A 14614-nucleotide genomic window follows, 5' to 3' on the forward strand; every position below is an offset into this window, starting at 1 on the left:
GTTCCCGTTTCAAACCCCCCCCCCCCTTGCAGTCTCCTGCAGTCCTGGCCCCCCAGACCCCACCCACCTTGGGCCCCGGAAAGTCCTCCAGCGGGGTGACCTTGGACAAGTCGCGTAATTCCTCGGAGTCTCAGTTTTCCCAGAAAGCACCGCCCGCCACCGTTTTGGCTGCTGCTCGTCCCTCTCTCCCTACGGCGCGGGGTGGGGGTGCGGGGTGTCCCCAGCGCTCCCGAGCCCGATCGCCCCGCAGCCCTCCGCCCGATGCCCCCCGCCCGGAAAAGCGCTGCTGCAAGGGCTTCTGCATCGACATTCTGAAGCGGCTGGCGGAGACCATTGGCTTCAGCTACGACCTCTACCTGGTCACCAACGGCAAGCACGGCAAAAAGATCGACGGCGTCTGGAACGGCATGATCGGGGAGGTGAGGTGGGCGGGGACCGAGAAGGGGCAGGTGGGAAGCGGAGCCAGGACCAGGTCTCGGGCAAGGAGCTGCTGGGTCGGGGGTCGGAGCCGGGAGGCAGGAGCTGTGTCTCCGAGAGGGGCGGGACTGCGAGGGCACGCTACGGCCTGGGGGCGTGGCCAAAGTGGCCACGCCTGGATTTGAAGAGGCGAGGCCACGAGAAAGGCCCACCTTGGTGGAGGGGCGGGGCCAGGAGGCGGGACCTTCGGCGCGGAGGAGGCGGGACTCGGAGAGTGGAACCTCAGAGACTAGGAAAAGGGGGCAGGGCCAGGAGGATGGCGGCCCCAAACCTCCGCTTGGCGGGGAAGGAGGATGCAGACCACTTCTTCCCACTCTTGTTCTCTCACCTCTGCCTTTCCTGCCCGACTCTGCCTGCGTCGCCCTCACCCACCCCACCACCCTCCTAGCCTTCTCTCTCACCCTGTCGCTAGTCTCCTCCTGAGGCCTGTCTGTCCAGAGCCCCTCGGCTTCCCTCACTCCTTCCCTGTCCTCACCTTCAGGTGTTCTACCAGCGAGCAGACATGGCAATTGGCTCCCTCACCATCAACGAGGAGCGGTCCGAAATCGTGGATTTCTCTGTGCCCTTCGTAGAGACCGGCATCAGCGTCATGGTGGCGCGGAGCAATGGCACTGTGTCCCCCTCGGCCTTCCTTGGTGAGCGGGGGCCCTGGAAAGACAAGGAGTCAGGAGTGGGGCGGAGCCGCTCTGTGTCTAATTCCCGTCTTGCTATTACTTGTACCAGCGGGGTGACTCAGGTGAACTGAGGGCCTCAGTTCCCTGATCTGTAAAATAGGAGAATCTCCCCCACCAGAAGCAATTTTGCCATGCAGCTAAGAAAGTCTGAGCTTCAGGAGTATTCTACACAATCCCTTCAAGGCCCTGTACCCGCCCTTGTCTTCATAATCGTGTGTACTTTTTTCTTAAAGAGAACCCTCCAAATTGTGTAAGCAGCAGGCCCCACAAAACCCATCTTCCCCTGTATATAAGATGAGGAAAAGAGCACGGGCCTCATCAAACAGTGTCTACTGAGCACCTACTATGTGCCAGGCTCTGGGCTGCACACAAAACTCTGCCCTCTAAGAGCTATGCGCCAGTCTCAGGGGAGACCAAAAACAATCTCTGAAAGGGAAACCTGGACCAGATAATTTCAAATGGTGGTAAATCTACGAGAAATTAAGCTGGGGAAGAGATGGAGAGAAATAGGGTTGATGCTGCCCTGGGTGGAGAGGCAGGCCCGTCTGAGCGGGTGACCTGGTCCTGCATAGATCTGGCTGGAAAAGTGTCACAGGCAGAGGGAACAGGCAAAGGCCCCAAGGTGGGAATGTTTGTGGGGTTATTTGTGAACTATCAGGAAGCCCATGTGAATTGGGGAGGGGGCAGTGTGTGATCATGGGAGGGGTGGGAGGTGAGGACTGAGATGGAATTGGATGGTGGATTGCGCAGATGGTCCCTGCGGCAGGAAGGCTGTTTTTGGTTTGTTTTGTTTTGTTTGCAATGGCCAGGTTTTTAACTGCAGGCAGTGGTGTGGGGATATATGATCAGATTTAGGCTTTTAAAATATCCCACTGGTGGCTTTGCGGAGGCAGGAGGCCCGTGAGGAGGCTACTGCAGAGGTCAGTGCGGAGAGAGGCTGGGGCATGGGATAGGAAGGTGACTGAGAGGGTGAGACAAGTAAACAGGCTTAGGATGCTATTAGAAAGCCGACACCCGATGGGCTGGTGGCTTTGAGGTAGACTGAGGAGCGAGCTCATTTACTGAGCTTGGACAAAAGAGAGGCCAAGGGCAGCGGTTCACATCCAGTCGTTCCCTCTTGCTCTCTGAAGTCTGAGCAAAGCTCCTGGGAGGGGGAAGGGCTGGGAGGAGAAGGGACAGCCCTTCCCTGGTGTTTTGTTTTCTATCTGTTTTCCCAGTGGTGTCTCTTGAGGCCTCCTCTTTGCACCGAGGTCTCGGCAGGGCACCCTGAGAGGTACCACGTGGGGCCCCTGCCTTCAGCAAGGGAGTGACAAGGTCATGTTCATGCCCCATCACGTGGCCTGGTGGAGGTGACAGGCAGATCCCCAGATACTGCGGTGGCAGTCCAGGCTGGTGACCCTGCTGTGATAGGGGCAGTCCTGGCTGCTGGCACTTGGCCCGGGGAGGTCAAATTCCCTGGACTGATCTCAAGGAAACGGTGATTTGGGTTTGTTGTCAGTGAGCTCTGGGAGGCAGTGTGAGGAGTTTGGCTGATGGACAGGTCAGGGTGGGGCCTCTGGCAGGGAAGCTATTGAGAAAGAGGCAGAGAAGATGTGGCTCATTTGGGGAACTGTGGGTTCTGGGTGGTTAAAGGAATGGGTTCTTGAGACAATGATCAGTCCAGAGAGGAGAGTGGAAGCAAGGCTGAGGGGCAGGGACTTTGTTTTGGGGGCGCAGGGGAGCTGCAGAGGAGCCGCAGAGGACTGTGAGTTGAGGAGAGCTCATCTCTGGGTGTAGAGAGAGCCTCTTAGGGCCATAGTGGAAGGAAGGGCTGGAGGGGAGAGCATGGGGAGATGGTCCAGGGGACAGGGTGTGGCCTGAGCCTTGTTGGCAGAGAGAATGGAGAAGAAAGGTCCAGGTGGGGAGTAGAGGTAGAGGGAGGACAGGAGAAGGGCATTGGGGACTGATGGGATGCTGGGGAGGAGGAGCGAGGAGGGAGAGAGGGTGGCAAATACCGGAGGAGGGTCTGGGGAGTGACTGGATGAATGGCGAAACTCCCAGGATGGGCACATGGGAGTTGGTGCTGGGTGTGGGGTATGAATGGCCTGGGGCGATTGCTGGGGGTGGGTGGAGAATCAGGTCTGGCGTTCAGGAAAGGTATTTAGGAGACAGTTTGTATTTGGTGGTTGAAATCACAGAAATGGTTGAGATGACTGTCTTTGGAAGAGACTGTTCTCCCCCCGACCCACCTACCCCTGCTCTCCCCCGGGGTCTGGTGGGCAGTGAGTCTATCTCTGAGAAGGGGGCAGAGTAGGACAGGGTCACATGTCTGTGGGCACCCAAGCCTTGGCTTGGATGAATCATGACCACACACTCCCTTGCCCTCAGAGCCATACAGCCCTGCCGTGTGGGTGATGATGTTCGTCATGTGCCTCACTGTGGTTGCGGTCACCGTTTTCATCTTCGAGTACCTCAGTCCCGTTGGCTACAACCGCAGCCTGGCCACGGGCAAACGTGAGTCCCCTTCTTCCATCACCCTATCTCAGTGTGCCTGGACCACAGATAGAACTACATTTCCCAACAGCCCCTGGGAAAGAGCTGTGGTCCCCTGAGGCAGCAGGGGCCTCAGGGGCCACTGGGAATTGTAGTCCTCTCTGCTCTCCCTCTGAGCAGAAGGGATGTGGGGTTCATGTCCCCCTCCTGGCCCCCTGCAGGCCCTGGTGGCTCAACCTTCACCATTGGGAAATCCATCTGGCTGCTCTGGGCCCTGGTGTTCAACAACTCAGTGCCCGTGGAGAACCCCCGGGGGACCACCAGCAAAATCATGGTGTTGGTGTGGGCCTTCTTTGCTGTCATCTTCCTCGCCAGCTACACAGCCAACCTGGCCGCCTTCATGATCCAGGAGGAGTACGTGGACACCGTGTCTGGGCTCAGTGACCGAAAGGTCTGTGTGTTTGGGGAGGGAGGGAATGGGCTGGGGTTGGAGGTGGCAGATGGGGTTTTTTTTCCCAGAAAGAGTTCCAGAGTACTAGAATGGAATATTCTGGAAGGAAAACGTTATGTTTCACAATGAACTATTTAAATATTCTAAGGAGAAAAGAGTATCGCCAAATATTCTAGGGGCCATAGTGCCACAAGGAATATTCTAGATCAGTGCTTCTCTTAAACTGTGATGAAGGGCTAATTTTTGACATTTCTAATCCAGTAGAGACTGACTCTCGTATAAAATAAAATAGAAAGGAATGACTGAAAAAGTAAAATAAAATTTAAAACCAAGACATGCAAAATTCCAACCCACATTTTATTTCTTAGGCACAAAATTATTCTCTGAGATAACTAGAAATGCTCACTCTCTCAGTTTCTGTACTTACCTCACCACGGATCACAGTTTGTTCAGGGGACAGGTGGTCCGCACAGCGCACTTTGAGACTAACGTGGTTAACTGGGCGTCATGACCCACTCCATGAATTATGACAAACTTTTTTTCTTAATGGAATGGAATAGACTAGAAAATATGTTTGACTGTATTTTCTATAATCAGGGTGAGTATGGTTGCAGGGAGCTTCTGTTTTAGTCATATATACAGCCGACACGGAGCCAGCACACCAGTGTGTTGTTAAAACAGTGCACCATTGGGACTTCCCTGGCAGGCCAGGGGTTGAGACTCCGCACTTCCACTTCCAGGCATGTGGGTTTGATCCCCCGTCAGGGAACTAAGATCCCATGTACCATGTGGTAAGGCAAAAAAAAAAAAATAGTGAACTATTTCTGAACAGATTGGTAACTCTTAGCAACTGCCCCTTGCCTGTGCCATGCCATCCCCTACCGTGCACCATGCCAGCCCCTACCCTGGGAATCTCCCATGATCCAGCAAGTTAAGGGTTAATGCCTGACCCATCAGGGGCCTCTTTTCTAATTAGGGGGTCTTTTCTAATTAGACCGTGATCAGGCCATCCTGGGGATCAAATATTTCAACATTACTCCTGATTGTGTATGCGTACGTGTATGTATACCCACTTGCGGGCACATGTACTGATAACCGTGAACATACGTGCTGGGTGAAAAGTAGTGCTTCCTGCTGGGGGTCACAGTGAGCCAGTGTGAGAACCACTTCTGGACTGGGGCATCTGCCGGTGGCCCCCAGAATGGAGAGGCTGGTTGAGGACATCCTTGACCCAGATGGCCCCTGGGGGGTCACTCTAATATCTCCCCATTATGCCCCAGTTCCAGCGGCCCCAGGAGCAGTACCCGCCCCTGAAGTTTGGGACGGTGCCCAATGGGTCCACGGAGAAGAACATCCGCAGCAACTACCCCGACATGCACAGTTACATGGTGCGCTACAACCAGCCCCGCGTAGAGGAAGCGCTCACTCAGCTCAAGGCAGGGTCAGCGCAGACTGGGGGCCGGGAGGTGTGGGGTGGGGGTGTGGCTACTGGGGGTCCTGAGGAGGCTCGGAGCTGGCAAGGGGTCAGGGTCATTTGTCAGCCTCAGTGGCCAGCCCAGGGTGGGTCGGCTTGGAGGTCAGAAGTCATTGAGGGTAGGAATGAACCCCTTAGGATATTTTCAAGGATCCAGTGGTTATGGATTTGGGGGCCAGGCTGCCAGGGTTCAGATCCTGGCTTTGTCCGTTCTAGGCTGTGTGACCTTGAGCAAGTTACTCAACCTCTCTGAGCCTCAGTTTCCTCCTTGTAAAATGGGAATAACCCATCTCATAAGGTTTTTTTAAGTAAGAATTGTTATAGTAGTTATTATTAGTTAATCTGTGCAAAACACTTAGAACAGTGCGGGACACACTGTAGGTGTCTGCTGTTGTTATTATTATTACTATCATCATCATCGTTAAATCTGAACTCACTGGAATCAATACTTGGATTTTTCTTTTTAACATCAGTTTCCCCAATCATAGGGAAAAGTTAAATTCTGGCTCCAAAGAGCGGTCCAAGGTTACAACAAAGCTTGGCACAATGACTCTCTCTCCCTGTTCCTCATTGATTTAATCATTCAGCCTGCATTTATTTCCTTAGTCCTGACTCCATCCCAGGCAGTGAACAAACATGTTGATCACAGTTCCTGCCCCCAGGGAGCTTACAGTCTAGAGGCAGGAAATTAACAAGAAACATGCAAGCAGAAAAATCAGTGTGATCATTTCAGAAAGTGGCGGGGGAGGTGACTGGGCTCACCTGTGGAGAGCCCAGAGGAGGTGAGGGACCCCTTCTTGGCCAGGTGGACTTATGAAGGCAGAACCTTGCAGGCAAAGGGAACAGGATGTGCAGGTCTGAGCCAGGAGTGGTCTTGGCTTCTTAGAGGACCAGCAGGGGGACTTCCCTGGTGGTCCAGTGGTTAAGACTCCATTCTTCCACTACAAGGGACATGGGTTCGATCCCTGTTGGGGGAACTAAGATCTGGCAGGCTGGGCGGAAAGGCAAAAAATTTTTAACAAAGGAAAAGTGACAGCAAGAAGGCAAGCATGGCTGAAGGGTGGACAGTTCAGTTTAAAGGGTAGACGAGAGTACCACACAGGGTGTGATCCCTGAGGCTGAGGTTAGGGCTGGGCCTTATTTGAAGGGCAGTGAGAAGCCATGGGAAAGGGGGACTTTAAGTAAGGGAGCCATGTAATTAGATTTCTGTTTGTAAATGTTCTCCTTGGCTGCCAAGTGGAGAATGAAGCGGGGTGGGGATTAGAGGGACCAGTTAGACAGAGACTAAACTGCCCTCCAGGCTTCCCTGGTGGCTCAGACGGTAAAGAGTTTGCCTGCGATGCAGGAGACTTGGGTTCGATTCCACAGGGGATGATCCCTTGGAGAAGGGAATGGCTACCAACTCCTGTATTCTTGCCTAGAAAATTCCATGGACAGAGAAGCCTGGCAGGATAGAGTCCATGGGGCTGCAAAGAGTTGGACACGACTGAGCGACTAACCCCCCCCCCCACACACACACGCACACACTATACTGCCCTCCAGACACCTTCCCTCAGGCCCACGCTCTGCTGATCCCTGAAGGGGCCACTTATAGTAACTGAATCTTTTTGACCCGGCTGTCATTTTTTTTTTAATATTTATTTATTTGGCTGCACTGGGTCTTAGATGCGGCATATGGGATCTTGTTTCCTACCAGGGAATGAACCCAGGCCCCACCTAGTCCCTACCTCTGTGTCTGGATTCTAATTGAGCCACTGGACCACCAAAGACATCCCTATCTCTGTGTCTGGATTCTAATTGTCACGTGGTTCCCCAAGCTGCCACTTCCCTATTTCATAAAGGCTCTCAAAGACACCCAGGAACCTGTGGGCTACAAAGCCTCACACTCCTTTCCAGAACATGCTTCCTCCTGCCTTTCCTTTAGCTGTGATGCCTGATGGATGCCCTCACCCCTTCCCCAGGGCTTCCTGCCTGGAGGACACCCCCTTTCTCTGTATGTGGCACCTTTTGCCTTCACCTTCCCAAGTTTCATGAACAGACATTCCCCTTCCCAGATCTCTTTCCTGCTTCTGTTTAAAGCTTTTATTTGCTTAACACTTGCACATTGTTAAAAATAATAATGTAAAAGGTGAAGATCTTGGGAATTCCACGGCGGTCCAGTGGTTAGGACTCAGTGTTCTTACTGCCCAGAAACGGGGTTCGAGCCCTGCTGAAGGACCTAAAACCCCCAAGGCTCACAGTCAAAAATGAAAAAGAAGTGGAGCTCTCTCCTTTCCCCCTGCTTATTCATATTTCAAGGCATTTCCTCGAGCCTTTTTTTCCTAGAGCAGAGCTGGCGAGACACACACACACACACATACACATTTATATATATTTTAAGATTTTTTTTATGTGGACTGTTTTTATATAGTCTTTATTGAATTTATTACAAAATCGCTTCTGTTTTAAGTTTTGCTTTTTTGGCCACGAGGCATGTGGGGCCATAGCTCTGGGACAAGGGAATGAACCAGCACCCTGTGCCCGAGGGCGAAGTCTTAAACACTGGACTTCCAGGGAAGTCCCTAATTTTCTTTCTTTTTTTTTTTTAGTTGTGGATGAATGTTTTTTTTTCATTAATGAAACATTTTAAAATTTAACTGAAGTAAACATTTTTAAATTTACAGTGTTTCAGATGTATAGCAAAGTGATTCAGTTTTATATATATATAAATTAAATATGTATTCTTTTCAGATTCTTTTCCATTATAGGCTATTACAAGATACTGAATATAGTTCCCTGTGTTGTACAGTAGACCCACATATGTAATGTAATTGTCTCCAGGAGTCACACTAAAAGAAACAGGTGATATTAATTAGAATGGTACATTGTATTTAACCCAACAGCTCCAACAGATTATCATTTCAGTATGTAATATCGAAACTAATGATGAGGAATTCCCTGGCGGTCCAGTGGTTAGGACTTTGTGCTTGCACTGCCAAGGTCCCAGGTTCGATCCCTGATTGGGGAACTAAAATCTCACAAGCTGCAAGGCACAGCCAGAAAAACCCCTTGAGATGTTTTACTTTTTTGGCAGGGGGCAGGGTGGGTGCTTCAGATTTTATAATCACAGCCCATCTCTTATCTCAATTCAGAGTCAATCACCTCTGGCTAGTGGCAGTCACAGTGGAGTTCTAGAGCTCTGTCTTTTTACCTCTTCTTGTTGTTCTCTTCCTTTCCTCTCTGTTTTCTTTTTTCCTCTCTTCCTCCTCTTCGTCTTTCCTGGTACTTCCCTTAATTTTTTTTGTTTTGTTTTGTTTTTTTTGGCTGTGCCACAGGGTGTGAGGGATCTTAGTTCCCTGACCAGGGGTTAAACCTGTGGGCCCCCTGCCTTGGAACCACGCAGTCAACCCCTGGACCACCAGGGAAGTCCCTTTCCGGGTCCTTCTTCCACTTCTTAATTCCTTCCTTTACTTGCCATGATCCCCAGATGTCATCTAGTTTCCTGCCCCTTAGCATCTAGGTACCTTTAGACCCCGGGCTTCCCAGGTGGCGGCAGTGGTAAAGAACTGTCTGCCAGCGCAGGAGACACAAGAGACATGGGTTCGATCCCTGGGTTGGGAAGATCCCCTGGAGGAGGCCATGGCAACCCACTCCAGTATTCTTGCCTGAAAAATCCCATGGACAGAGGAGCCTGGCGGGCTACAATCCATGGGGTGGCAAAGAGTAGGACACGACTGAAGCGACTTAGCACGCAGGCATGTGCGTTTTACACACCACACATTTCAATTCAAGTGCTCAAAACAGCCACAGGGGCTTGCAGCTACTGAATTGGGCGGCCTGGGTGTACATCATCTAAATGCAGAAAGTTTCTTAGTGAAGGTTATGAACATGACACGTACAAGGGCTCTGGCCACCTCCCCACCTCCCTGGGACTTCTTCACTGCCTTACTCACCCCCCCGCCCCCCAGTATCCTCCCCAGCCAGCCAGCTGACTCATTTCTCCCCCTTCCCTCTTCCGCTTCTTCCTCCTGGGCTCCTCCCTCCGGGAAGGCCCCTGGGAATTCCAGATCCTCTACCTCGCTTCTGCAAAGTAGGGCGGCTTTCCCCGGCTCTGCTCACCGATCCCTACTTTCCCGAGCACAAGGTGCCCTTCCGTGAGAGGCAGAATTGCCTTCCGCTTCTCTTGTACTTCTGCAGGGATCCCTCACATTTCCAGTCAATTTCATCCTTACGTTTGGAGAGCAAGAATTGGGTAGCGGGAAGCCCTGCGTCCTCAGTCTGCTTGGTTTCTGAGTTTTGGAGAGCAGTGAAAGTGTGACCAGCAAGGGAGAACAGCCCCATCTCAAGAAAAGGAATCCAAATCTATCCCACCCCTGAGTTCAGAGGACGAGGGTTACCTGTATTTTTCTTTTCATCTAAATGTCAGCCACAGTCTCAGCCCTTAAGTAAGAATAGCTTGAGGCTTCATCCTGGGTCTTTTTATATTGCATCTTTTAAAAAATTGAGATGTAACATGCACAGATCTTTTATTATTATTATTACTGAAGTATAGTTGATTTCCAATGTTATGTTAGTTTCAGGTGTACAGCAAGAGAATATAATATGTATGTATGTATGTATATATATATTCCAGATTCTTTACTATGGTTTATTATAAAATACTGACTACAGTTCTCTGTGCTATACAGTAGACCATTGTTGTTGATCTATTTTATGTATAGTATATCTGCTAATCCCAAACTCCTAATTTCTCCCTCCCCCTTTTCCCCTTTGGTAATCATAAGTTTGTTTTCTATGTCTGTGAGTCTGTTTCTGTTTTAATTAGTTCATGTGTAATATTTTTTAGATTCCACATATAAGTGATATCACATAATATTTGCCTCTCTCTGAGTTACTTCATTTAGAATGATAATCTCTAGGTTCCATCCATATTGCTGCAAATGGCATTATTTCATTCTCTTTTGTGACCAGGTAGTATTCCACTGTGCGCTTGCCTGATGGCTCAGTGGTAAAGAATCTGCCTGCCAATGTAGGAGACATAGGTTTGATGTCTGGCTTGGGACGATCCCCTGGAGAAGGAAATAGCAACCTACTCCAGTATTCCTGCCTGGGAAATCCCATGGACAGAGGAGTCTGGTGGGCTGCAGTCCATGGCAGAGTCAGACACAACTTAGCAAACAAATAACAAGATCCCATTGTATTTACATATATGTGTATATATATAATATATAGACACACCATGTTTCCTTTATCCATTCATCTGTCTCATCTGTCAACAGGCATTAGGTGGTTTCCATGTCTTGGCTCTTGTGAATGGTGCTGCTGTGAACACTGGGATGTATGTGTCTTTTTGAATTAGAGTTTTTGTCTTTCCCAGATATATGCTCAAGAGTGGGATTGCTAGATCACATAGTAACTCTATTTTTAGATTTCACTAAAATTTCATGACTGAAAATCAATTCGACTGAAAATCGCTCAGTCGTGTCCTACTCTTTTCGACCCCATGGACTATACAGTCCATGGAATTCTCCAGGCCTCAATACTGGAGTGGGTAGCCTTTCCCTTCTTCTGGGATCTTCCCAACCCAGGGATCAAAAACCCAGGTTTTCCCGCATTGCAGGCGGATTCTTTACCAGCTGAGCCACCAGGGAAGCCCAAAACTACTGGAGTGGGAAGCCTATTCCTCCTCCAGCAGATCTTCCTGGCCCAGGAATCGAACCGGGGTCTCCTGCATTGCAGGAGGATTCTTTACCAACTGAGCTCTATACTTTTCTGCATAGTGGCTGCACCCATTTACATCCTGCCATACACAAATCCACAAATCTTCAGTGTGAAGCTCATTGATCTTCTACACATTCATGTTTCCACACTCAGGTTAAGGTATGGAACATTTCTGGTCCCCCTCTGACCTAGTCATCATAGATTATCAGTGTAAATTAGTTTTGCTTCATTCTGAATATCACATAAATAGAATCAGTGTATATAATAGTTTTTGTGTCTAGCTTGCTTTGTCCAACACTACTACCAAGTTTGTTCATTGCATTCCATTCTGTTGAGTATACCAACACAGGAATATATCAGAATCCTTCCATTCTCCTGATTGGTGAACATTTGTGTGTTTCCAGCACTGGCCATTGTGACTATCCTACTATGAACATTCCTGTCCAGGTGTTTGGAGGACATACACGTTCATTGTCTTTCAGTAAATTCCCATGAGTGGACCTGCTGGATCATATAGCGGTGTCTGCTTAGCTTCAAAGGATATTGCCAGACATTTTCCAACATGGTTGTACCAATTTACAGTCTCATCGGCAGTGTAGGAAAGTTCCATTTCTTCCACATCCTTGCCAAGGCTTGGCATCATTCCTATATCTTTTTAATGTACTATAATGTTTATTCTACATCAAGTTCTAACTCATTTAAGTCCGTTACTGGTTTGCTAGGACTACCGTAACAAAAATTTATCATCTAACAGTGCTGGAGGCTAGAAATCCCGCTTGGCTATAAAGGAAGGATCCATCCCAGGCCCCTCCCCCTGGCCTCATAGATGGCCCTCTTCTTCCTGTGTCTTTTATTCATTTTCTTTTTTTTGGCGGGGGGGGGGGGCACTATGTGGGTCTTAGTTGTATCATGTGAGATCTTTTGCTGTGGCTCGTGGAGTCTTTAGTTGTAGCTCAGTAGTTTCAGCGTGTGGACTTAGTTGCTCCAAGGCATGTGGGACCTTAGTTCTCTGACCAGGGATCGAACCCGTGTCCCTTGCATTGCAGCGCAGATGCTTCACCAGTGGATCACGAGGAAAGTCCCTTTCTGTGTCTTTTCACGTCATCTTCCCTTTGTGCATATCCCTGTATCCAAATTCCTCCTTCATATAAGAACACCATTCAGGGCCCACTTTAGTGACCTCATTTTAACTTAATCACCACTGTAGAGACCCTTTCTCCAACTAAGATCACATTCAGAGGCACTGGGATAGGACTTCAATGTTATGAATTTCGGGGGAAGACAGTTCAACCCATAACTTCTCATTTGTTGTTCAGTCGCTCAGTCGGGTCTGACTCTTTGCAACCCCATGGACTGCACCCACCAGGCTTCCCTGTCCTTCACTATCTCTCAGAGTTTGCTCAAACTCATGTCCACTGAGTCGATGCCAGCCAACCATCTCATCCTCTGCCACCCACTTCTCCTCTTGCTCTCAATCTTTCCCAGCATGAAGGTCTTTGCCAGTGAGTCGGCTCTTCGCATCAAGTGGCCAAAGCATTAGAGCTTCAGTTTCAACATCAGTCCTTCCAATGAATATTCAGGACTGATTTCCTTTAGGATGGACTGGTTTGATCTCCTTGCAGTCCACGGGACTCTCAAGAGTCTTTTCCAGCACCACAGTTCGAAAGCATCAGTTCTTCAGTGCTCAGCTATAACTCTTTATAGGTGAATATTATTGTTCTCATTCTATAGATGAGAATATATGGTAAGACCCTACAATTCTGCTGAGGGGAAGAGTTGGGATTTGAACCCTGGCAGTCTGATTCTCAGCCCAATTTCTCAACCACTGCACTATATAACCTCACTCACCCAGTGAGAAACCCAGACTCTTCCTCCTCTGCCCCTTACCCTTGGTGGATCCACAAAGGATCCCCCTGTGTTTCTCAGTGTCACTTCTTGCTTGGATTTCCTGCCTCTGCTGAATTCTTTTTCTTCTCAGTGTTCCTTTTAACATTTTTTTCTAATTTTTCATTCAATTTCTATCAGAGTTATACATCCATATAGTTTGGAGAGTCAAATACAGACTTTTAAAAATACTTATTTGTTTGGCTGCACCGGGTCTTAGTTCTCCATGACGTGGGATAGTCGATCTTTGTTCTGGCATGCAACGCTTAGTTGCGGCATGCGGGCTCAGTAGTTGTGGCCCCCAGGCTTATTAGTTGCCCAGCGGCACATGGGATCTTGCCAGGTTAGGGATCGATTCTGTGTCTCCTGCGTGAGCAGCCCGTCCTTATGCACTGCACCACCAGGGAAGTCCCTCTAGTATCCTACTTCATAAAACCCTATTAATGGTTCAAAGTTGCAGTATCTTGTCTTGCTTTTCTGATGACATTAATGATAGTTGCTGAGTTTTGTTTTTTTAACATTTTCTCTCTGTATAATGTTTCCTCCTAGTTCCCCCTCCCTCCTATTTGTTTATTTGGCCGTGTGGCGTGGCTTATGAGATCTTAGTTCCCTGACTCGGGATTGAACCTGTGCCCTCTGCAGTGGACATGTGGAGTCCTAACCATTGGACGGCCAGGGAAGTCCCTATTTCTATCTTTAATTTTGTTCAAGGCTGTATCTGGTGTCTAGTAACCTCTGGTAGTCAGTTCATATTTGGAAGTAGGCATCCAAAACTCTGGAAGTGGTGCACCTGTGAGCACATGAGCAGGGTTTTAACTATAGACTTCACTGTGGGCTGGGCTGTCTGGACCATTTGTATTGGGGGATCCCCAATGTCAGTATTTTTCAGTCTCTTTTCCTGTCTCTCTGTCTCTCTCTCTATATATATGAATGCATGTGTGCGTGCTAAGTCACTCCGCTCCTGTCCAATTCTTGGCGACCCCATGGACTGTAGCCCACTAGGCTGTTCTGTCCATAGCATTCTCCGGGCAAGAATACTGGAGTGGGTTGCCATTTCCCTCTCCAGGGAATCTTCCCAACCCAGGAATCAAACCCGTGTCTTTTATGTCTCCTGTATTGGCAGGTGGGTTCTTTACCACTGGTGCCACCTGGGAAGCCCCTATATATGCATATGAATATGTACATGTATATGTGTGTATACTATATATATATATGCTTTTAATATAGAGAGGACCAAGAAAGAAACCAAATAATGAGTCACAATGCCTCTGACAAGATACCCCTAATGATATAAAAGTTAAAAGGCACTCGTCCATTCATTCGTTCATTCATCCAGTAAATGTTTATTAAGGTCTTCTTTTGGGAAACCAGTGGCTCAGCAGTAAAGAATCCGCATGCATTGCAAAAGATGCAGATTCGATCCCTGGGTTGGGAAGATCCCGTGGAGAAGGAAATGGCAACCTATTTCAGTATTCTTGCCGG

General features: G+C 49.1%; 1 protein-coding gene across 1 annotated transcript in view; it reads left to right on the forward strand.

The window, feature by feature from the left end:
* The window catches only part of GRIN2D (glutamate ionotropic receptor NMDA type subunit 2D), a 29870-nt gene that overhangs the window by 9993 nt on the left and 5263 nt on the right, over nt 1-14614 (forward strand). The window contains exons 5-9 of the mRNA XM_052656170.1: nt 251-419; nt 959-1112; nt 3519-3644; nt 3845-4074; nt 5355-5515. Coding sequence (XP_052512130.1) covers nt 251-419; nt 959-1112; nt 3519-3644; nt 3845-4074; nt 5355-5515 — 840 coding nt within the window. The remainder of the gene's footprint in view (nt 1-250; nt 420-958; nt 1113-3518; nt 3645-3844; nt 4075-5354; nt 5516-14614) is intronic.

This window comes from Budorcas taxicolor, chromosome 18, assembly GCF_023091745.1.
Source record: "Budorcas taxicolor isolate Tak-1 chromosome 18, Takin1.1, whole genome shotgun sequence".
Taxonomy (NCBI): domain Eukaryota; kingdom Metazoa; phylum Chordata; class Mammalia; order Artiodactyla; family Bovidae; genus Budorcas; species Budorcas taxicolor.